Source organism: Micropterus salmoides, unplaced genomic scaffold (genome assembly GCF_014851395.1).
Source record: "Micropterus salmoides isolate LMB-PRFRI ecotype aquatic unplaced genomic scaffold, ASM1485139v1 Ms_hic_scaffold_15, whole genome shotgun sequence".
Classification (NCBI taxonomy): Eukaryota; Metazoa; Chordata; class Actinopteri; order Centrarchiformes; family Centrarchidae; genus Micropterus; species Micropterus salmoides.
In genome coordinates this window covers 15,432,910-15,457,273 of record NW_024040596.1, presented here as the reverse complement: position 1 = coordinate 15,457,273, position 24,364 = coordinate 15,432,910, and the positions used below count along the sequence as shown (strand labels likewise).

Here is a 24,364-nt window from a genome sequence, read left to right as displayed (position 1 = left end):
CCTCTGTTGTAACGAGTGGTTATTTCAGTCAAAGTTGCTCTTCTGTCAGCTTGAATCAGTCGGCCCATTCTCCTCTGACCTCTAGCATCAACAAGGCATTTTCGCCCACAGGACTGCCACATACTGGATGTTTTTCCCTTTTCACACCATTCTTTGTAAACCCTAGAAATGGTTGTGCAGTAACTGAGCAGATTGTGAAATACTCAGACCGGCCCGTCTGGCACCAACAACCATGCCACGCTCAAAATTGCTTAAATCACCTTTCTTTCCCATTCTGACATTCAGTTTGGAGTTCAGGAGATTGTCTTGACCAGGACCACACCCCTAAATGCATTGAAGCAACTGCCATGTGATTGGTTGATTAGATAATTGCATTAATGAGAAATTGAACAGGTGTTCCTAATAATCCTTTAGGTGAGTGTAGTGCAAAGCTTCCATCCATCCATCGTCAACCACTTATCCTGCGCACAGGGTCGCGGGGAGTGCAAAGCATATCATATAAAAACATTTAAACATGTATTTTGGGAACGGGAGATGGTGTTATTCTATGTTTCTCTAAAAATACACTAAGCAGACAACACATCATTGATACTCTTGTCTTCATTTGCCAATTTGGCATTAAAGGAATCCCAAAATAACTAAAACAGATTACATTTTTAAGTAATTAGTAATTGTACCAGATTACATTTTTAAAGTAACCCTCCCAACCCTGAATTCATATTATCATCTTATAGGTTAAACCACTGAACAACAATATATAAAGTTATTCACTTATTTGCTTTAATAACCAGTCAAAACATTAAAATGCTGCTTACCCATTAATGTAGCCAATCAGTTATAAAATTAACCAATGACCTCTTAGGATTCTATTTCTGTATTTCTACACCAGTTAAATCATGAATACTTTTTGTGTTTTGCATGCATTCTGTTTTTCCACTGTAACACTTTAGAAAACCATTTTTTACAAATGCAGTAGTTTTGCTGCCCTACAATGGCAGGGAGCAGAAACAAGAGAAAAAAGATAGAAAAGATAGAAAGGTTATGCCTTCATTTTATGCATTGTAAGGCAACTTAGGTAAACCAAATCACATGAATTCTGTAATGGCAGAATTTTTTTCCCCCTACATCTAGTCTTTTATGCGTGTTCTTCTATTATTATTATTAAATTTTTCTTTATCACACTCATTATGTTAGTCTATCCACATACAGTATGTAGGGTTTAGGTCAGAGCTGTGATATTGTTTTAGTGTTTTCCTTGCTGTTCCTCTCCTCTCCTTGAATGTTCATTCAAATCCGGGAGAGGATCTCTGTTCCACAAAACATAGAAACCTAGACTGTGTAAATGATTATGCATCCCTTTGCTCTGGGCCAGATGCCGAAGCTGCCCTAGGCGGCAGGTCTCTGGACCAGCTGTATTTCTGTTTTAGTATTTCTCTGTTTATTCTTTCTTTATTAATAAATTCTTTAAAGACAACAGTTTGTTGTAACTCAATTATTTGCTTAATCTCTCACCAGCAATATACAGTTTCCATGACAGAGTAAAAAACCAAGAGGGCAGCTACTGCTACTCTGCTAAGCTAGACTTCCTTTTAGCCAAGCACGTTTAACCCTTTCCTCTTCATTGTGAGATTTAGCTTCTGCCCCATTAGTTGTGCATGACAACAAACATAATCACCAAGATGTCTCAAGAAAAGAGCTCAGGGGAAAAAGTACATTGAGCTTTAGGGCAGTGGTTATCTCCCCAGCTAGCTTAATGACTTGATATAGCGCTCTTGTTTTAAGTGGCTGTGGCAGAGCTGTGCAACGGAATTCTACATGTTGTTTTCACATTAATTATAGGCTACATTTCTATGGTATAATACTACTGATATGATGGGACAAATGTCAAAAAGTCAAATTCTGGTCTTAACAAAAACTTTTACCAAATATGCAGCCTACTGCATTTTGGCTTTGTAGTGTGGTTATTAAAACATTTAGCCATACTATTTGGTTAAATATTTGTTTATTTTTCTAAAAAGAAAAAATCCCAGTGTTCTGTGCTGAATTAATACATGTTTTGACCATCAGTGTCAGTGTCACCGGGTCATTTCCTGTTTGTGTCTGGTTGATCCAGCCCATGCCTTTGAAGTCACCTGCACGGGCTTCCTGCTTTCCTCCAGGAGGGAGGGGACATATTTGCGCTCACCGAGGAGGAGTCTGCCGGTGGACTTCCAGTAGCTGCATGGCCACCGCCTTCTTTTTGCCCCCCCCCCCCCCCCCCCCCCCCCCCCCCCTCCGCCGCCTCCTCATCCTCAGCCGCTACTGCAGCATCCCGGTGCCTCCTGGATCCATGAAGAAACCCCCCCTGCACGGCACGCCACAATGGGCCGCAAGCTGTTCACTGCGTTGATGTGTTGATATTGAGATATTTCAGTTATTAAATATGAATCATGCATTTGATATTTCTGGCCACTTTGCTCGTCAGCATCCTTTCGCCTTGGCTTCATCCATCGCTAGCGTCATCCGGTACGTATTGCAATCGCCTGCTGGCTTTTATTTTGTCACTTTCATCAAATGAAATACACCTTTCACTTTCTGTTTGGCTAAAATAATATCTGACAATGTAGGCTACTGCAGGTGCACAGCATCGTGCCCAACCTCCCGTCCCAAAATAGGAAATTTTTATATTTAATATGCAGCGTCTTCAGCGTGATGGTGCATGAGGCAGCCTACAGCATCTCAGTATCTTTTGTTCAGCTTGTAAAAATAGCACTCTTTATTATGTATCATTACAACATGTAAATTAACATCACTGGGACACTTTTCCAATCATGTGCATATGTGATATTATGTGCTGTTGTTGTGTGAGGCTATTTGGATTAGTATTGCATAATGCACACTGCATTTATCCGTCTCCTGCAGAGTTTTTCACTTTGACAATAAGCATGTCAAAAGTACCTCTCAATGAAATTAAGCAATTTATATTCTGTATTTAAATAAGCTTAACTGCCATATGTGGTGGTCAGTACACCATTGGCATGTAACTAATGTTACTGAACTGTGTCCTGAAGAATTGCAATGAAGCTGTAGCTACTTAACTCAGTATTATCAATGTGTTTCATGAATAAAGGATGAAATCTGTGTGAGTCTGTGTATGTGTGTGGATGCGGGTTTTTCATGTCTGTGTGGTGGGAATTCTCAGTTTCTCAAGGAGTAGCGGACAAGGTTGAGAGGGACGCAGTGCCAACACTGCTGAAGCAACAGGCAACTGCAGCACCTGCCACAGACAACAGCACACACCATGCAGCAGAGCATGTGATCACATACCCCTCGCGTCTGATCTACTACCTAAATGAGGAGTCAGAAAGTACCTACCATGACCTGGACACACGGGTCAAAAACCAAGCCACAGAGGGCCAGGTAAGCATCGAAGAGGGATGGATGAGGGTGATTGATACTGGCATATTATGAGAATTTATGAAATACAATTGTGATCAATAGCAGGAGTATTTGGACACTTAATAGCAGGCTGTGTGGTCAAGGCTTGGAAGTTTGATGTCCATACAATGGCTTGTGTTAAACCTTAACCTTGTCTTTAATGGCATTTTACTGCACAGTGTCAGACAAAGCAAAGATACAAAGCACACTAACAGACAGGCTTTAACTGGAATGATACCACAGCAACCAGTCTTCCAGTGTACCCACTGTACTTTACGATCTGCCATTTATCCACCACTTCTGTTATTTGTGCTGTAGATAATGTGGAAACTGGATTTTGGTTCTTAGATGGCTTTAATCTATCTTCTGCTTGCCATCATCTGCAGTGACTACTCTTTTCTCCCTTTCAGGCAGTCCACCTCGCTCAAGCCAGTTTCCAGTTGGAGGCATTTGGCTCCAGATTCGTTCTGGATCTAGCATTGAACAAGTAAGTCCCTCTCATCTGATGTAATTAAGCTGAAATGACTGATTTTAAAGATGGTCAGCCACTGTGGTCATTAGAGGAAAACTCCAGATGTAGATTCCTATGCAGTTAGCCATAATGGCTGTTACAGGGGGCTACTGTCTATGTTTACTTTCAGTCAGACTCAGCAACAAGATTTTGAAATGGCTCATGTAAAAATCATGTTTATTTGAAAAGTTGTAGGAAGCTTGTGTAGCTTGCCGAGATATCTTGTGTCCCTGAATTTCTACAAAAAGTGCAAAGTTAGAATCACAATAGCCACAGTTATGGGAAATCTTATCAAACTTCTAGACTTGGTTGAACTTACAGTGAGAGTGATTTGTTTGTTCAGTTTCTGCTGTCAAGGTCATGTTGACAGTAATGTGCCGATGGCTGACAATTGCAGAACGTCATCCGGGTGTTAAATAGAAGCTGTGTAAACCTTGTTCAAACATTCCTGCCACAACAGATCCACATGGACATCTGGGGTTTTAATTCTTAATACAGGGCTATTTAGTTTTACTCATTTAAATATAGGTCTAATGTAAGCTAAATATGCACTGTAAGCTGTATATTGTAGGACAAGTTTAACAAGCACAGAATTAAAATAAACATTGTATTGGAGAAAGACACAAAAAACATGATCAGTAAGTAAAACACAGATCCTCATGATACCTGTGCATCAATCAGAATATTGGAGTCATGTATAAAAAGAGCTTGCTCTTTGTTCCAAGTTAACATCATATCCCAAACATCATCAAAACCAGTGTGAGACTCAGGAGTTGAGTGAGTGCAGAACAGGGATGAATTTATCTAAAACATCATGACATTGTTTGACTATGACTTTGACTATCAAAGCCCTCATAGTCGACGGTGGAAATCTGGCCTGAGGCATCAAAATGACCACAAACCGCCTTGAATTTGTCTGTGCAATGTACCGGTTCTATGAGCAAGCAATACGTGTCATAGCTGGAAACCCAAGATGACAACACCTGTGATTCTCGTAGGTAGATGACTGTTTGTTTGTAAATGATATGTTCTATAATAATGTCAAATCAATGATTGATGCAGCATCAGTCGAAGATAATGTAATCAGGGAAAGTGTAATTGAATATGTCAGCGTGCCGGTTTCCAGAATCTCCCAAGTGCTAAGAGCAATCTGTTGCCAAAGACAACATTTAGCAAAATTATTTGAAAAAACAAACAATCTCTATCTTTAATGAGGTTTAATTGGTTTGCGTTAAAATTAGCCAAGGGGCAGTTATCCTGTGGTCTGTGATCACTGTCCCATTCGTAGTCTCCAGACACTCAATGATATTAATGTACTTCCTTCACAAAGTAGCCAGTCTATATGTGATGGCTTAATGCACACACGTACAAGGACCTATGCTGATTTAATTTCTGGCCCCTTAATGTGATTAAAAGCTGGATTCTGTAGTAAAATATTGTAATTTGATATTGTCTGCATAAGTGAGTGCTGTTAGACTCACACATTTCCGTGATTGTATATATATATAGTCTATGTGCTGGTGTCTCTGGTTATCAGCCTGCTGCTTTTCTGTCTAACAATGCAAAACAAAAAAACAGAGCCACCACACAGGACGTGTCATAAACCTTGGTTATTGTTAGTTTTATATCATGAGACACTACCATTCAAATCTACTTTGTGGGTAATTTTATCACAAAAACGTATTATGGAAAGCTTTATCAGGTCAGTTGAGGACATTTTTCTTTGTTGACAGCTGTTGACACACAGTAATGAAGTGGAATAACTCTGGATGCTTTCCCATCTTTACAGTAGTGTGGGCATCATTTCAGTGCCACTGTAGAAACCTACAAAGTGAATATTTCAGCAGTTGTATGTGTCTTATTGTGCAAATGTACACAGTCAAATATTTTGTCACACTTGTATGTGTATATGTATATGTACACATGTTGTTTGTAGTGTATGTTAGGTAGTACAGAGGCAGATGAAGGAGGAATTGAACATACACGTCCAGGAAGATGGACACACGACTGGTACATCATGTTTAACAAGTGTCGTCCTGTACATTGTGAGACGTTCAGGAGTCGCCACATAATACAACAGCAACATTTTAATGCAGCAGTAGAGAGGCATAAAAGTGTGACCTTGATTCGCAGCTGTTTGCTTGTACTGTAGGTTATCTGTGAGACACATGAGCTAACTTCAGTGTGTGCCATTTTTTTTGTGTGTGAGAACAGGGGTTTGAATTCTGCTTGGTGTTGTAGCTGCGACAGTACTGATCTAAATATAGATAGGTCTGCAACCTACCAATGGATGCTACTTTATCTGCTCACCTCTTTTTGTACATTGGACTGCGAAGCAAAGTAGTTTTTCACCATTGAAAAGATGTTTTTTTGTTAAGATGTATTGTATGTTGAGATACGTGAATAAGAAAAGTAAATATTTTTAGTGCTGCTGACCCTTGTTCAGAGCATCGCCGTTTATTTAGACCCAGAGCAGATTACATCAAAGCTACCAGTTTCAGAACTGCGTTTGATCTGGTGCTAGACATAAAAACCTGCAGTTTTTTGGTCCTCCGTATCTGCCTCGCCTCTGTCTTGCTTCCGTGCTGCTGCTGCTGCTGCTGCTAGTGCTGCTGCATTGTGGCACTCTGTCTCCTGTGGACCTCGGAGCAGGACTCCCATCTCATGGTCTTTACACACTCTCACAGCTCTCACCGACATTTAAACACGCACACACACACACATCTTGATACATTCCACGTCTGCAATGCTGCCCACTACTCACAGACACACTCATACTAAACACCAATACACTCCAGTGTGACCCCACTCTCCTCACCCTGCCTCATTTGTCAAGCTATAAATAGCCCCTCACCCAGGAATCTCTCACAGATGCCGCACATGCCTCAACTCTCCTCTCATAATGGTGCACTTCCTGCCCACATGCCGCTCAGCATCACTCAAAAATGTCACACTGCCGGTGTCACAAGACAGATTCATCACTTCCATCCTTTTTTCTGTTTTTTCTGTGCTGCAATGCTACTAGATGTCCATGGAGAGGAGGATGTTTCTGATTTGCAAGGTTACTCAGTGGGGAAAAAGCGCCATTGTGGCAGAAATCGCAGGTTCTTGAAGTCAGCTGTCAGCTAACAGATTGAGTGTGTATGTAACTATGAGGGGCGCTGACTCAGACAGCGGGAACTGCCGGGAGGACCGTTGTGTTCAAGGTGAAGCCTAGTTCTCACAATCATTTATCACATTATGGTTTATTGGCAGCTTTCAGACAAAGTTACTTGTTTCTGTTCCTGTCATGTGTGCTGTTTCTCAACCAGTGGTCTAATTTAGGAAGATTTGAGGAAGAACCACTGGTGAAATATAGCTTCAGATGATTGTTTTCGGTATTCTATCACTTCGACAACTTAAGCACTACTTTTCTTGTTATGACTGTATTTATTTACAGAAAGATCTTTTTAAGTTTTTAAATGCAGTTTTGTTTTTGCAGGTTCTGCCTGTGATGATTAATTATCCTCAGGATAATTGCATCATATTTTCTCCCACTGCACGTTTGAGATGCCATGGGAGTGTTTGTGCAAGCTAATCCAGACGGAGTAGTGATGAGTGTTCTTGTTTAAACGCCAACCAAAGCAGTGCTCGCCGCTAGTTTAAAACCACAATATGTGAGTCAGAGCTGCATCACATACTTCCACTCTGACCAACTGCAATGTTTGTTTTTACAGTGACTTGCTGTCTTCAGATTATGTTGAGATCCACTATGAAGGAGGCAAACCTGTTCTGTCAAAGGTAACGTCCTTTCTAGTTGTTTTTAGATGCTACAATACACATCTTTCTTCTCATGGTGGAGTCTGCTTGTGTGTTTCCTTCAGATGGTACAATGTGCCTTCCTGTTTTTAGTTTATACAATCATGCATGTTGTTGTTGAAGGAAAAGGCACAAGATGTTTTGTTTCAACTTTTGGAAAGAGGCCAGGTAGGAAAGGATGTGAGTGTTGATTTCCTGTAAATCAGTTTAAATCTTCTTAGCTGACGAAGAAAAGGACCAAATGTTCAGGAGATAGATAGATAGATGATTTTTAGAGAGCAGAAGCAAAGAGAAGATAGAGAGATGGGGAAGAAAACAGGTTAGGAATGAGAGATGGTTTCTGCTGCTGCTGCTGCTGCTGCTGCTGCTGATTCAGGCAGAGGGCTGGGCATACTGTAGCTGAATCAGCAGGGTTTTGCTCTCCTGCAGCCTCCTGCTGGAGCTCTGGTCACGTGACAAGGTTGAGAAAGCCCTCTGCAGTATCAGTGCAGCGTAGGATGGGTGAAGTGGAGGAGTGGTGTGTGTGTGGGGGGGGGGGGGGGGGGGGGGCACAATGTCCTCTGGATCTGACAGCTGAGTCACAGATAGTGCCAGGACCCACCTTGCTTTGTATTAATTGCAAATCTTCACTGCACAGACACCCTGCAGAAATGCATTGCAGATATACCAAACTGGCATCTGTGAGACAAGCTGTTACCTCCTCTGAGATGTTAGAAAATTCTAACACATGATAATTAAGTTAAAAAAAATATGACACATTCCATGTATAGACAGTTTTGTGTGTTGTGTTGCCAGCAGTGTTGCTTTAGTTATGGCTGGGATTTGCTGTGATGCTGCATTAGCACTTTGTCTTCTTCCCTCAGGGCGGTGAACACTGTTACTACCATGGCCAGGTGAGAGGGAGCGATAACTCCCATGTGGCCTTATCTACCTGCAACGGGCTGCAGTAAGTGAACAGCAGAGTTGTGTGTAATCCTCACCACGTTCAGAATATCTGTGGATACACTCATCTCTGCTCCTATTGACTCAATATTGACTGCCTTCTCTCCCTTTTCTTCTCTCTCTGCTTGGCAGCGGGATGTTTGACGATGGACTCTATATGTATCTAATTGAGCCCTTACAACAGACTCATTCAATCGTAAGTTATTCCTGTCGCAGTGAACCCAAATACTTATCACACACACAGGTTTTGCCTCGCTACTCATGTAGGGTCACCTTAGCTTGGCATAAACACTGAAAGCAGAGGGAAACAGGTAGCTTTGGTCTATCCAAAAAAAAAAAAGTGCCTGTGCCTAACAGAACATCTAAAGCTCACTAATTAACACGTAGATCATGTCTGTTTATTCAATGTGTCAAAACAACAATCTTTTAACACAAGTTTGCCTCACCCATTTAGGATACAGCTGCAAGGCCTCATAAACTAAGAAGAACAGCCACCCTTCGCGGGAACAATGATTCACAGGAACAGGGTAAGTATTTCCATCACTGTCATCCATCATCTTACATAACTTCTCCGTCAGTCCTCTACGTCTGACCATCGCCACACCTCTCTTGCCCCTTTCTTCACCTTCCCATTACGTATGTTCAGTGGTCATGAAAACCATTAGGCGTAAACATTTAATTATATGTAGTTCTGATTAGTCAGAAAGGGAAAACAACTTGACTCATGACAGAGGCATACTCAGTTGTAAATAAACAATATGTGTGTTCAAGTGTCACTTTCCTTGTGTGTGTTGGCAGTTGAGGAAGAGGAGCAGTTCTTCTCAGAGCTGGATGACTTGTCCTGGCTGAAGCGCAGGAAAAAGCGAGCAGTAAGTCCCTCCCTAAGTAATGTAGCAAACTTTAGTTCACCCACCCTTGATTTGTTATACAATGAGTAACTTTGTAATAGTGTACATGGTCAAAGTTTTCAAAATATACTGTTCAAAGGAAAAACTCCACTACCCGATAATTGGTGATGGTTTTTATTTTGCAGATGCCTCGCAGTATATTTGAGGAAATGAAGTATTTGGAGATCATGATTGTCAGTGACCACAGTATGGTATGTGTTGTCATTGAAAGCAACAACAATAATAAGTGCCTGCTTTCACTTTCATACTGTATAACTGGTAGTTTCTCGTATACATCAGAAAACTAATTTACATTTCAGACCTACTCTGCTTTTTCTCCACAAGAGGGAGCAGGGCCATTGACTGTAGAATGCTATATTGAGTGAGCGCCATCAAATCACTACAGTTTATCTATGCCTTTGTTCTGTTTCTTTGTTCCTGCAGTATAAACGATATAAAACTAAGCAGCACACGAGGAATTTTGCCAAGTCTGTGGTGAATCTTGTGGATGCTGTGAGTAAACTTTTTTTGAGAAATGTGTAGTTTATATTTTATATAGATCAATTTCAGAATTTTGTTAAAACAGTCCCCAGAGGATGAATCCTTTTTCATATAGCGTCACCAGCAGGTCAAATTTCTCACTTGTCCAGTACAAAATCTCTACATTTACAAGATAGATTGACACAAATTTTGGTACAGATTTTCCCCAAATAATTCATCCCAATGACAGATTTTCCTCTAGCGCCTCCAGCAGCAACAAGACAACAATTTGGGTATGTTTGTTTTGTTTAGCTGGCTAAGATACTGAATTGAGATGGTTAACATAGTAAACATTATTTCATGATGATGATGTTATCATTTAGCTCAAAGCTCCGCTGTGCTTATGTACAACCTTACAGAGTGGCTACTATGGCTGTAGACTCTTGTTTCTTGTTGTTTGAAGGCTGAGATATAACATTTCACCCATGATAAGGTAGACTATATGTAGCATAGGGGCATACAGTACAACACAGAGGCATTGAGAAAATGGTGACTCCCTGTCCTTAAAGTGTGAGCCCAGTGATATATTATTCAGCACAGCTGAAGACCTCCTCATGTGTCATAATGGAGTTCATTTCTAACCCTGATTCGGCCCCGTAGTTGTCTTATCGTTAGTCCTAAAGTATTGCGCTGGTGTTTTCTCATCATGTGCATTAACACTACTTTGTTCCTCCTTTATCCCAGTGTGCCTCATCCCCTCGTCCATCCTCCTCAGGAAGTACAGATTCAAATTTACACCCAGTGTTGTTCTCCTCTCCCTGTACTGTTGCTTCTGTCTCTCTGCTTTTTCGCTCTCTCTCTCTGTCTTTCTTTATTCCTCCCATTCACTGCACGCTTCAATGACAGATCTTCAAAGAGCAACTACATACACGTGTGGTGCTCGTTGCTGTGGAGATCTGGACAGACAAGGATCAGATCCCCATCAGCGTGAGGCCACTGGAAATGCTGCGGGATTTCTCCAAGTACCGGCAACAGAGCATCAAGCACCATGCCGATGCTGTGCACCTCATCTCGTAAGTTCTTTATTTAAACAAAATCTGTTTCCATGGTAATTTGGTGCATTTCTTTATTAATGTGGAGAATCTTTCATTGTTATCTAATGTTAATATTTATTTTCAGTATTTCGGGATTCTTTTGAATTTGTTTTCAATCAAGTCTATGTCCATCACAGAAAAATCTGTGATGGACATGTATTTTGTTTGAAATAATCAAATAAAATTCAAATATCAAGCGTAATGAATAATATGGAAAAGTCTTTGTCCAAGTACTATTTAACCATCCATCTATGTTAAAGTTAATTTTGTTATTACTGTTGCATAACTGAAGTTATAAGTGAATTAGGTGCTTTCCAGAAGAGTGTTTTTTTCTATTGTTGCACTTCATTTCTACTGTGTACCATTGCATTGCTTTAAATAACTAACCAAGATCTTAGTTTGATATCATTTTGATGCAGCCTGATCTATGGTTTGACCTTCACTCTGTATGTCTTTGTAAGTTCATGGTGCTCTCATCACACCTGCACTCAATGTACATACTGTATAGCTACAGCTGCATGTATTTGAAATGGTATTGTGATTTCCAGAGTGAATATTTATGTCAAGTAATGGGGTTAGGGTTTGGCTGACTTTCTGAATCATATAATTCTCTATGATGTTGTTTGTTGTTCACGTCTTCTGTCATTGCTGTAGAAATGTGACCTTCCACTACCGCAGAAGCAGCGCGGCATACTTTGGAGGCATGTGTTCTGTGAGCCGTGGAGTAGGGGTCAATGAGGTCAGATTTACTAACTTCTAGCATTGAGCTGTACACGAATCACAGAGTGTGTGACTGCAGGAGAATAATCCCTTGTCTCTGCTCTGTCCACAGTATGGCACCAGCATGTCCATGGCAGGGTCCTTATCCCAGAGCCTGGCTCAGAACCTGGGCATGCAGTGGGACCCAGCATCCAAGAGAAGTATACATGAAACACACGTTGTTATCCCACAGCTAGTGTAGGTGAATTAGGGATGGTCAGGCTATTCAAAGCCAGCAAACGTTCAGATTGCTCAAATGACAAAAATAAACTTTTCTGTTTACCCCTTGTTGTATTTAACCATGCAGATAGATTTTTGTAAACTTTTTTTTGTTTTAGAGGACCCTGTGGTCACTCATCTCAGTTAAGGCTCTTCTCTATTCCCAATTAAATTAGGACAGCAGAGTCACTGCCCAGGCTGATAAACACCTCAACACCCTTTTATGCTAGCACTTTTGTCTCATTAAAAAAAATATATATATATACATATTGTTGTTCAGTTGTTTGCTTGAGATGAATGCTGTCCAGTAGACTCCATCCAATTCTAAATTACATCTAGCTCTTGTATCACTAAAGATGAATGCACTTATTTTAAGAGAATGTAATGCAGTTTGCTGAGGTTTTGAGTTACCATGCAGATAGAAACAGAGACTTCTGCTGATCTTTTTCCCAGTTTTTTAAATGTTTGGTAGAAAATAGTTCTCAGTAAAACTGTCCGCAGAGAGATCTGTGGTTTTACCTGATTATTCAGACATGTGAATTTTTCAGATGTCCTTTTTCAATGCTTTGAGCATCAGGAATTTATATAGCCTCAATAGTATTGACTGCAGATCTTACAAACTGTTGTCTGGCATGGCTGTATACCTTTAGGCATAAGTAGGAATCGGATAATAACATTGTGGTAATGTTTTTTGTTAACTGAATCACACAGTTCTGAATATCTCAGTTACATTAAAGCAACCTACTATAAGTACCTTAATAGCTTAGATATAAGACGGAACATTTTTCTGTAAATTATATTTGGACAAGTGGGGTTGTCTTAGATTTGAGGTCTAAAACACTTAAATCTTCAGGCAATTAAAATAGTATATGGCTCCTATAAAACAAAAAGTTGCTTTTTGACTGGACCACAGTGTCTCTTGTCAACTCTTATCTGTGCCAGGAGTGACAGATGGAGAGATGCGCCGATTGTCTTGAAAAAAGTGGTCCAAAAGTAGACTAAATGAGTCATGCTCAAGAATGATTTATGCCATTCGTTTTAAGATCATATTTTTATCACAGTGCTTAATGAGGCAAAGTCAGAGTCTAACAGCTGCCATGTTTGAAGACTGGAAGCTCAACCATCAGAGAGATTCTTTTTATTGTCTCAAAATGGGGCTAGCTTGATAGGAGATTGTGAGGATGTCAGTGGAAAATAAAGTGATGAATTCTTCGTGAAAGCTTTGGAAATCAGGTGCTAAATCCACTGATCAATGCTGACTCTTTGTTTTATTTATTTTATCTCTTTCTGTGTTTTTTTTCTGTTTCCTGTTTGCAGAGGAATGTGGTTGTGTTGAGACGTGGACTGGATGCATAATGGAGGACACTGGGTAATGTCTAACATATGCCTGACACACACACACACACACACACACACACACACACACACACACACACACACACAAAAGAGAGGGATAGTGGGAGCAATTACTTCAGTTTACTATACAATCTGATGTTATCAGATCTACTATTTATACCTAGTAGATCCAGATTGAATGTTAATAATGGGTATAAAAGCAGTCAGTTTACTTTCATCAACAACTGTTCTTTGAAACATTTGACAAGGGGGACAACAACATTATATATTCAAAAGGGGACAGTCCTCATACATGAAGGCATTTTATTGCTGTTGTCATCAGAGTAATTGTTCTGTTCATACTGAATGCTCATACATATTGTGTTTTTGTCTGCTCCCACTCTTATTTGTTTGTTTGTTGTTGTTTTTTTAGCTTTGCCAATCTGGGGGCATTTAACACTGGGCGAGGTTATACTGCACCTACAATGCCAGAAAGAATACAGTTTTGTTTATTTTGCTCTAATGGAAGTTAATTGCAATTCAACCAGTAGAACTTTTGTGTTGTTTCGGTCAGCACTATTAGACCTGTAACAAACACTCCTGTCACGACTTTTTAGCAAAAGAAGATTTTTGAGGTCCAAGTTACGTTAATTAAATTAAACATAGACTGTAAACTTTAATAGATAGCAGTTGTCAGTAATAACTAGCTTTTGAAAAAACCACAGGTAATAACACAATACAGAATTGTGGATACTTTAATGTCTTGCTTATCTTGGCTAAAAACACAGTATTTTGAACCATGCTTCCATGCTCATTAATCTTCACCTACAGTTCTAGTTAATTATCACCTGGTTTTCTCTCGCTTCAGGGTCCAACACCCGCGGAGATTCTCCAAATGCAGCATCGCAGAGTACAAAGAGTTCCTTCTGAAAGGTGGAGGCTCGTGTCTGTTTAACAGGCCGACCAAGGTTAGATGCTCATAATTCCGCCCCTCCCTTTTACAAGTCACAACTGTCGTGAATCATGCACGCCTGCTCTATCCTTTAGACTTTAATGTCTTCTTCTGGCAGCTTTTCGAGGCAACAGAATGCGGTAATGGATTTGTAGAAGTGGGAGAGGAGTGTGACTGTGGGGCGAGAGCAGTGAGTTTCTTTTACTTCAGTAAGTCGAGTCTGTTTGTTGTCGTCGTCGTTGTTGTTTAGATGGATGAAGCTCTTTCTCTGTTTATTTTCAGGACTGCTACAAAGAATGCTGCAAGAAGTGTTCCCTCGCCAATGGGGCACACTGCAGTGATGGCCCATGCTGCAATAACACATGTCTGGTATGAGTTTGGTCTTTTCTTAAAGTTTTACAGCACAAAATATTAATTTATACTTCTGAAACCTTAATTTGGACTTCTGTCCTTTCCTTGCCAGTTTTATCCACGAGGTTACAGTTGCCGCTATGCTGTGAACGACTGTGATATCTCAGAGACCTGCTCTGGGGACTCTGGACAGGTGTTCTTGTGTTGCATTTGTTCTTCTTTTGTTTGTTGATTGGTTTCAGTCTGCTCATTCTTTGCATGTTGAAGATAATGTGCATTATTAAGAGGAAGTATTATGTTTGTGACTGTTTGCAGTGCCCTCCCAACCTTCATAAACAAGACGGTTACCTCTGCCAGGTAAACCAGGTACGCAGACTGATGACATTAGAAAAAGTTATTGGTCCAAAAAGGAGCTGTCATGCATCAGAATAGCAGTTTGGGAGTGATTGAATGCATTTACTATGTTATTCTCTCTCTGTCTAAAGGGCCGCTGCTACAATGGAGAGTGCAAGACCAGAGAGAACCAGTGTAAATACATCTGGGGGCCAAGTAAGATTAATATTCCTTTGGTTCACCTTGGCTCATATTAGTGAAGTATCAGAGTATCATCACAGAGACCTACTGTATGAAAAGAGACTTGTGGTAGTCAGTGCTGTGCAGGTCACCCCTCCTCTCTTTCCCTCAGAGTCTGGAGGCTCAGAGAAGTTCTGCTATGAGAAGCTGAACACAGAGGGCACCGAGAAGGGCAACTGTGGGAAGGATGGAGACAAATGGATCCAGTGTAGCAAACAGTGAGTTTCAAAGAAAGACACGTTAAATATACTATGGTATTTCCTCTATACATTTGAGCTTGACATGACGGTGCTTTTATATTTCTGCACTGAGCTTTTGTTCTTCCTTATTCTCTTTTAGTACTGACGAGGGAGTAGAGGTTATTTTAAAGCCAACCATTAGAGGGCAACAGAGGGCAAATCACACACATCACAAATTACAGTAACAATGTTCTTAAAAGCTTTTAGTGTATTTTAAGAATACCAGATCAGGCTCATAAACACATTAGATCCTCTTTCAATTCAAAGTTATTTTATAGCGCCAGTTCATAACAGAAGTTATTTCATTGCACATATAGAGCCGGTCTAGACCATACTCTTTGCAATATTGTTTACAGAGACCCAACAATTTCCACCATGTGCAAGCACTTGGTGACAGTGACATGGAAAACCTCCTTTTAACGTAATAGTGACTAATAGTACTCATAATGCAGAGTGGCAGTGGCAGTGTTATACTATTATATATTATTGGATAATTATTATGTAAGCGGTACTATGTTGTTGGTTATGTTGTTCGGATCATATGCTTTGCATGTAAACTCTTAATTTGAAAAGTAACTAGTAACTAAAGCTCTAAATGTAATGAAGTGAAAAGTACCATATTTCATCATACAAATTAAATAGCTGTTCTAGGCTCTGGAGACTTAACTTTGTTGCAGTTTGGAGGTTTGTTACATTTTTTTACTTTCAGTATGTTATTGGCATCAAGGCTGACTTACTACATGATTCCAGTTCTCTTAATACATCCATGTTAAATACCAGGGCCACTTTTGAACATTAGAACGCTTTCCACAACTGAAACAAAATTTAATGGTTTACTATGGAGGGACAAGTAAATTTATTTATAGAGCACAATTAAAAACATCAAACAGTCAGAGAAATTTAAAAGACAATTAAATAATTCAAACAAAAATAAATAGTCAAGGAACTAACAGACAAAATTAAAGCATATTGATTAAGAGGACAACACACCTGTAAAAAGTTGAGTCTTAAGACAGTATATAAAAGTGATGATAGATGGGGAAGACCTGATGTATGAAATGGAAGATTGGCATCTGCACAGATTGCTCTCTGTTTTCTTTTTCAGTGATGTGTTCTGTGGTTACCTTTTGTGTACCAACATTGGCCGCAACCCTCGCATTGGAATAATGAAAGGAGATATTACCCCGGCCTCCTTCAACCATCAAGGCAGGCTGGTAGACTGCAGGTAAACACATGTGTACGGAATTACTGTTATTAACAGGAGTTCTGGAGATCACTTTTTCTTAATTTTTTTTAATGATATTTGATTCCCTCCTCCTCTACTCGCCACCTATTCTGTCCTTTTATTTCTCCCCCTTTCCTCTCCTCCAACCTGTCCTCACAGTGGTGGCCATGTTCTTTTGGATGACGAGACTGATTTAGGCTACGTGGATGATGGGACTCCCTGTGGGCCATCAATGATGTGCCTTGACCGCAAGTGTCTGCCTATCCAGTCACTCAACATGAGCACCTGCCCTAGTGGACCTAATGGACAGGTGTGCTCTGACCATGGGGTGAGTCTTCGTGTAAACTAACCCACAATTTACAGTTTGCTATTTGTGTCTGATAGGGCTTAAGCATTAGCTTGGGACGGACATCACTTAAATAAGGCTGTACAATAAATTGTCCTTTATTGAGACATCAAAATAAACTGGGCAAATGCACCCCACTCACTGTAATAATAATTACTCATTTAGCTGATGCTTTTTTACAATTATATATATGTATATGTATATATGTCAAAGGTCGTACGCCTCTGGAGCAGCCAGGGGTTAAGAGTCTTGCTCAGGGACACACTGGTGGATGTCACAGTGGGAATCACACCAGGGTCTCCCACACCAGAGGCATGTGCCTTATACATTGCTCCATCGTCATGTAATGTTTTTTTTTTTTTCAAACTGAAATAACATGGTGGCTGCTCTGGAAATGTGAAATATCTCATAAACAACTCAACAACATCAGCTTAAAATTAGATTTTTGTGAGAAACATTTACTGAATAATGGTTGTTTAAAAAGTTGTTCACAAGGTTTGTAAACTTTAAGAGTTTCATAATCCACTGAACACTCTCCACAGTTCATGATGTGTTTGATCCAACATGTGCAGTATCTGACTGAGCTCCATCAGTTCTCTGATACTTGCTAGACTTTAGTCTTGTGTCTAGCCTAGCTGATTTGCTAATATCTTCTGTTAACAGTTTATCTATGTCAACATTTCTCACTTTTTTACATTGGAAAAGGACAGGTGTGATGGTTGTTTTGTTGTCGTGTCCAACAACAAAACACACTGTTGTGTCCAGTGATCCATCATGCACATTACCAGCATCGTGGCAGTGAATGCATCCATCCATTAAATGAAATGCATCTATCAATAATATAATAATATATTTATATAATAATTAACTTTATTTACAGTGAAAAGTTCATACATTAAATACAACTCAAAATGTTAACAATTTTCAACAGATTTAGACAAACAAATTAAAAGGTGAGACGAAACACAATTATTAAAATAAATAAAACATGGTGATTACAATGTAGACAAGAATGTAGTAAGTATTCAATAAAAGCAAGTCTTTATAAGATTGAAAAGATGCTGCAAGTTTTGATATATTTCTTAAGGCCCTGTTTTCAATTACTCCAGCTGATTAGACACCTGCTCAGATGGAAGGTGGATGGGCAATGTGAAGATGGCAATGGGGATATTTTCTAAATAAGTACCCCAGTGTGTCAGCACCTTTATTTACAGCTCTTATGTTTCCCTCGTCGCCTCATCTATTTCTGTCTGATCTGTACAGGTGTGCAACAATGAAGCCACGTGCACCTGTGACACCACCTGGGCAGGGACAGACTGTAGCATGCCTGACCCGCCTAAAGAGCCTGAGACCACTCAGGACGAAGTACCCAAGGGTCGGTTTCCATCTCTTTTAACCTCTGGCGTCTGATGAGAATGAATAACACACTTGTTTATGTGCACTTGTTTAATTTAGCCAAGACTCACACTGACTTACTGTTTATGTTGTTCTGCAATATTGCAATGTCATTCTCGGTCATACTGTTAGATCTGAGACAGCACAGATTCTTAGACGTGAGTTTCACAGGTGTAATGGAGGAATGGGAGTCATAAAGACTTTCCATGTAAAGTGGCGACTGAAGGAGAATAAATAAAGCACTGTTACATTTGTTTAGTTTGCCTCAGAAGACGAAAGGAACACACAGTTCAGCTGTACACGTGATACTTTGACCAAGGGGGGACGGGGGAGGTGGTTAAGGGGGTGGGAAGCGTGTCACTTCATCGATGACTCTGAAGCAGAAGCCTGCTGTATGTTTTTGACAGGGTGGTAATAATGCTCCTTTTCCCTCTGCACAGTGAGCGTGGCCACTAACAGGCTGATAGGGGCAGTAGCAGGGACCATTCTGGCCCTGGGGGTGATTTTTGGAGGCACAGGGTGGGGAATAGAGTAAGCATCTTTAACCCTTTCACAGCTCTTCCTCTCATAGTGGTGCCTCAGTGTGCGGGCGGTCTCGTGAGCCGGCCTGAGCCCGTGTGTGCGTCCCGGTGGCTTTGTGTTTTCTTGTGTGTTGGTGATGACCATATAATTGTCATGTGATTGGATGTTTTCAGTGTTGTGTGATTGATTGATGGATTCCCTCCTCCTCCTCCTCCTCCTCCTCTCCAGCCACTTCCTGTTGTTCCCCATTACTACAAGCCTCTTTCTTCATCCTCCCTCTTCTTCTTCTTGTCCCTTTTCTTTCTCTTATTCTTAGTCGTTATGTGGTTGCTCCTGTGATCCTCTCCTTTCTGGGGCATGTGGGGCATTTAGGTGTATATCAGTCCTGAGAAATGTCCAGTTAAGTGACCTGGCTTGTCAGTCAGTGGTAGGCTGTGTGGTGACTGGGACCCCTAAAAACATTTTCCACTACTCATACTGCAGGCCACATATGCACTTCACCTGTCAATCTCTGTTTAATTAAACCTTTTTAGTGATGGATACCCAGGGTCTAGTCTTCTGCACAACTTTAACAGACAAACCACTGAATCACTACCTCAACTGACACCAGATACATGTAAAAGAGACTTCATTATAACTTCATTATCTTCATGTTACACACTAAAGGGGGCTGAAAAGCATGCAAAATACATTCTCAGATTCAGTCATTTTAATGTAATAGCATACTTATGGTTATGTTTTCTGTTCAATGTGAAATCGTCATTGTTTAGTTACATGTTATTTATATAATAAGTGAGTATAGAACTTATGTCTTTTTCCCCATAACCCTTTACAGGTCCTAGTGCCACCAATCTAATAATAGGCTCCATCGCCGGAGCCATCCTTGTGGCTGCCATAGTGCTGGGGGGGACTGGATGGGGCTTTAAGTAAGCAACACGCCGCATGCCTCTCCTGCTGTTAATCTAGCATCCCTGCTGCTTCTAGACACCAGGGTTTGAGCTCCTGCTACAGAATATGGACCCCAGGGTGGACGATACACAAACATAAAGGATTTTATGCTGAGGTGCACACATGCTTAACATGTATCTGAACCGCTCAACTTCATCCAGTGTGCAGTCCTGGCTGTTGCTTAGAAGAGGATGTGGATGATGTCCAAGGCTATAGATTTGGAGAGGCACTGGGCTCCATGTGGGGGTCAACTGTGGATCTGTAGCAGAATCTCAAACTGATTAGACGGGCAGAGCTCAATGCTTGACATGCATGTTCAGTGAAGGACTTGATAACAGAGGGGAAATAATACTTTTAACAGCTAAAAGATATTGATAAGTTTAAATTGTATTTCCCCTCTGAAATCCAAAGATAGACCAGATATCTGTGTAGCCAGGAAATGTACTTTATTGTACAATATTGTTTAATAAGTTTCAATCTACCGCTGATTAGCCTGCTGTCTTGAGCAACAGGGGTGTTACACATCTTAATCTAAATAGGCCAATGGAGTAACTGAGAAATACAATCCTGCAGCCACCATAGCATGCCAGGTAGCAAAGCATCATGGTTGTCACCAAAACAAGAGACATATCAAAAAACAGAATAAGAAACAGAGCATTTCTGCATGTTGACTTGTTGATTTGGAGGAGGTCAGTTCATTGCACAAAGGCTTAGCCAAACCCAGAGTTGTTTGGTCCAGGGTTGTCGTGCTCTCATCGCTTCCATGGTCTTTTTTTCTCAGTACGTTACTGTTTGAGGGTGAGACTTTAAATGGAGTGGTGAGAGCGACACAGAGAGAGAGAGACAGAAAGAGAGAGAGAGAGAGAGAGAGAGACACAGACAGACAGACAGAAGCCTGGACCTTTTTGTTGGCCGCAGCCTTTGTGCCATGGCTGCCCACACCCACCTTGATGGCCAGGCTCCGCCCTAAAGCAGAGCAGGACTCTCGGACCCGCCCACACCAGCTGCCATTGCTGCCTGCTTCACAGACCTGGTACAGACACGGCGCATTGCACTGCATGAACCACGCACAGCAATAGTGCCACCTTCAACTGGCAACTATTGGAACAGGTGCATGACAGAGTGACAGAAGCCCCACAACAAGCCACAGTACGGGGAGGTTATGCATCACTCCTGTTGTTGTATTTGTCGTTGTCCCACTGTTGTGGTAGTAGTTATTGTTGCTGCTGCTGCTGCTGTGGTTGTCGTTTATGTGGTTGTCTCCTCTTTCCCTCCTCTATAGAGTACATTTTACGTTAGATTTTTCCTCCCAGATGGTTATGTTATGAGTGAAACTAATGTCTTTCTCATCAAAACTGGTAATGAGACATGTCTCCTACACTTCTTCACCTTGTGAACTGATGTTGCATGCACAAGCTGGTCAGCATTCGTCTGCAAGAAGGCAACAGGATATTTATATTCATAGACCTTCAAAGCTCAGTTATTATCTTATTTGAAAGTAGACTTTATTGTTTATCATGAACAGGCAAGTAAAGGTTTGTGAATATAAATACATCTGACTGCTTCTTTGCAGTCAAGGCTGAACCGGCCAACATGGACCAACCTTTCCTCACTTTAATGTCGTAAGCATTTTGATCTTGAGGCCCTTTAAAAACTGCACGGGTTGACATGAAAAACATTTTTATTTTCCGCTCTTGAGTATAACAATAGATTAAGAATAAGTTTACTATTGTAAACTGAAGAGATGAGAGTGGTTACTTGTCCAGGTTGCACTAGCTGTGTTACAGACTTGATTATAGCACACACTGACTCCTGTTTCTTGTCTCCTCATAAGAAATGTGAAGAAACGGCGATACGACCCCAATGCCTCAGCCATTTAACCCAAGGAGAGGTGGCAATCACAGATGGACTCCTCCAAGGCTTCCTTAGTTGGCTAACTGACAGCTGGACTGCACTTATTGCTGCTGATCTTTGGCATTAGATTTACTTGAAAAAGACATAGTGGACATTTTAACAAATTCCATCGTAGTGACATTAGACATGCAGCCTTTTCAACTCCACCTCACCCATGTAACAAACCCACCTTGATCTCTAGAGTGACAGAGCTCCTCTTCCATCCTTTAGTGCCAGTGCACAGGCGTTCAGGCGGAATCCACACCACTCTCTCACCTGGCATGTTTATCCGCACAAAGCGTGCTGCTTGCTGGCCCCCTGGCATGAAGAGCCCTCTGTGCAGGGCTCTGCATGGCTACGAAAGCTATGAATATACCGCAAAAAACATACAAAGAGAAAAAAAACAGAATAATCTAATGCAGGAGGCAGCCTCCTTCAAAACTAAAGCCAGTGGAAAGGCAGTTAAAGCGCCTATAGCTCATGTTAAGGTGCTGTAGATGATAAAGGAGGCTGCATGTGTGGACCCATAAGGGCAGTGCAGACCACGCAGTGAATGCACATGCACAAACTTGTACATAAATAAGGAGTTCAGGTTTGGAATTAACAGCATATTTTACAAAGACATCAATTGCTTTTGTTTTTTTATCTTAGCATGTTGTATAGCGGGTGTTTTTTGGCAATGTTATTGAAAAAAACTGCAATAGTGATTTGGGCCAAAATTGTAATAGCACGCTGTACAGCTTCCTGTAGTTGTCCAGGGTGGAGGTCAAAAGTTCCACGAAAGCGGACAGAGCGGCTGTGGTGACAAGGAGAAGCATGTCAGTTCTAGAGGGATTCAGATTAATATCACGTCAGATTAACGTCACAAGACTCCCCTTCCCCTTCCTCCCCCAAAGTATCTTCAACAGTGACTCAAAAGCCAAAGAACCAATCATATCAACATAATGGATGTTGTTGTACACAGAGCACTTTCCCCTCTGTCTGCAGCCAGTGATGCCTCTCCTACTGCTGAGGGCATGAAGTCGGTCCATGCAGCTGTCCAGCCAGGTCTCACGTAACAGTCCTCATCAACACCCACTATACTGGCTTAACCTTTTGCTCTCATAAACTCTTAGTAGAAATCAAGTTCAGCTCTACTGGAAACGCTGCATGCAATCACTATACTGGGCTTATAATTCTATATGGGAGTCCCCAAAATCTGCAAGAAAAATATGCTACAAAAGATAGGTGCATGTCAACAACAGAAACATTTAACTTTTATTTACTATGCAAAGAGAGATATTGCACAAAAGTATGGGTAATAATGATATCAATGTAGACATGGAATTACAAAAACCTCTGCTAATCAGCTAATTTTTGTATTTGGCCACTCCCACATCTCGTTTCACTTCGCTTCAACATGCTCAAACTATGAATGGACAAATAATAATAAAGATGAACTGAATTAATATTTCCAATGAAAAAGCGAGAGAGCACCCTTTTACATTTATGGAACTGAAAATCATTTTTGTGTGTTTTTCATCTGATCTGATATTTTTAATCACACACATGCACACACACACACACACACACGTACACAAACACACTGTATGGTGCCTGTGCATATTGAGGCCTGAACAGTTTCCTTGTGCAGGGCTTTTTATTTCCAGTCCAGCTGATAGTTGGTGTGTTCCAGGTGCTGCCATAGCACTGGCATCGTTGTAATCCTCCATGTTACTCATTGTCTGGTGTCCCTCTCTCACTGCATCATGTACAGTTGGACCGATGAATAAACTACTGACAAATTTTATCAGAGCGTTTCTGTGTTTTTTCATGCCAATCTAAGACAGCAACTGATTAACTTTTAATTTATCTGAAGTTATCTTGTCAAACTATTAAATAAACTTTAAAATGTACTGAAGAATGTTTATATGGGAAATAATTGCAAAAGAAGTTAATTCTTTTCATATGCACATGAATTAAATTATTATTTAGATTTTATCAAGTTAACTGATCTCCACAATCTCTCTATGTACCCCCTGGCAACTGCAGATGTACCCCCCTCAGGTTAAGATACCCTTGGTTGGGAATCACTTATCTGTATATGACCAGGATGATAAGTGTATGGAGAAAAAGATCTCTGTGGACCTGTCTTCGAAATGTTCCTCCTTCATAGCACATTAAACAATAATTCTCATTTAATAATAATAATTTGTACCTTCCAGACGTTTTTCCTGTCCTGAAGCATCCTAACTTTACATCAGTATTAATATGAAAATGGTATTCATTTAAAGGTTATAATTTAGGCCTTGCAGCGAAAATTGTCATAAAAAAGTCTGCTTCTTTGCGTCATCAGAAGAATGAATGCCTGAGTAACAAACACACCCAGTACATTTAGTGTTGGCCTCTCACTGCGCAGGTAATTATATTTGAGATCAGGTATGCATGTGACATTTCAGTAAAAGCATAGAATGTAACTCGTGCACCACTCTCTGGAAC

The 24,364-nt window shown here is 40.6% G+C and overlaps 1 protein-coding gene across 3 annotated transcripts; it reads left to right on the top strand.

Moving 5' to 3' along the window:
• The first annotated feature begins 2,287 nt into the window (after positions 1 to 2,287).
• On the top strand, positions 2,288 to 23,675 carry LOC119904128 (disintegrin and metalloproteinase domain-containing protein 23). Of its 3 annotated transcripts, XR_005444654.1 has the most exons (27): positions 2,288 to 2,505; positions 3,182 to 3,399; positions 3,828 to 3,904; positions 7,645 to 7,708; positions 8,590 to 8,672; positions 8,801 to 8,864; positions 9,123 to 9,195; positions 9,467 to 9,537; positions 9,702 to 9,767; positions 10,000 to 10,068; positions 10,942 to 11,108; positions 11,784 to 11,868; positions 11,962 to 12,049; positions 13,425 to 13,476; positions 14,311 to 14,410; positions 14,513 to 14,584; positions 14,677 to 14,763; positions 14,858 to 14,938; positions 15,061 to 15,111; positions 15,231 to 15,294; positions 15,431 to 15,536; positions 16,663 to 16,782; positions 16,942 to 17,110; positions 18,392 to 18,503; positions 18,964 to 19,054; positions 19,881 to 19,971; positions 21,828 to 21,867. XR_005444654.1 is itself a non-coding variant. In XM_038720550.1 (26 exons), exons 1-26 carry the CDS (start codon positions 2,430 to 2,432, stop codon positions 21,871 to 21,873), a joined length of 2,352 nt encoding a protein of 783 aa, XP_038576478.1. In that variant the 5' UTR covers positions 2,288 to 2,429; the 3' UTR covers positions 21,874 to 23,675. The 3 variants fall into 3 exon arrangements, 2 of the variants coding, with proteins under 2 accessions (XP_038576478.1, XP_038576479.1); XM_038720550.1 differs by lacking the exon at positions 18,964 to 19,054 and having other exon boundaries at positions 21,828 to 23,675; XM_038720551.1 differs by lacking the exons at positions 18,964 to 19,054; positions 19,881 to 19,971 and having other exon boundaries at positions 21,828 to 23,675.
• Positions 23,676 to 24,364: the final 689 nt, after the last annotated feature.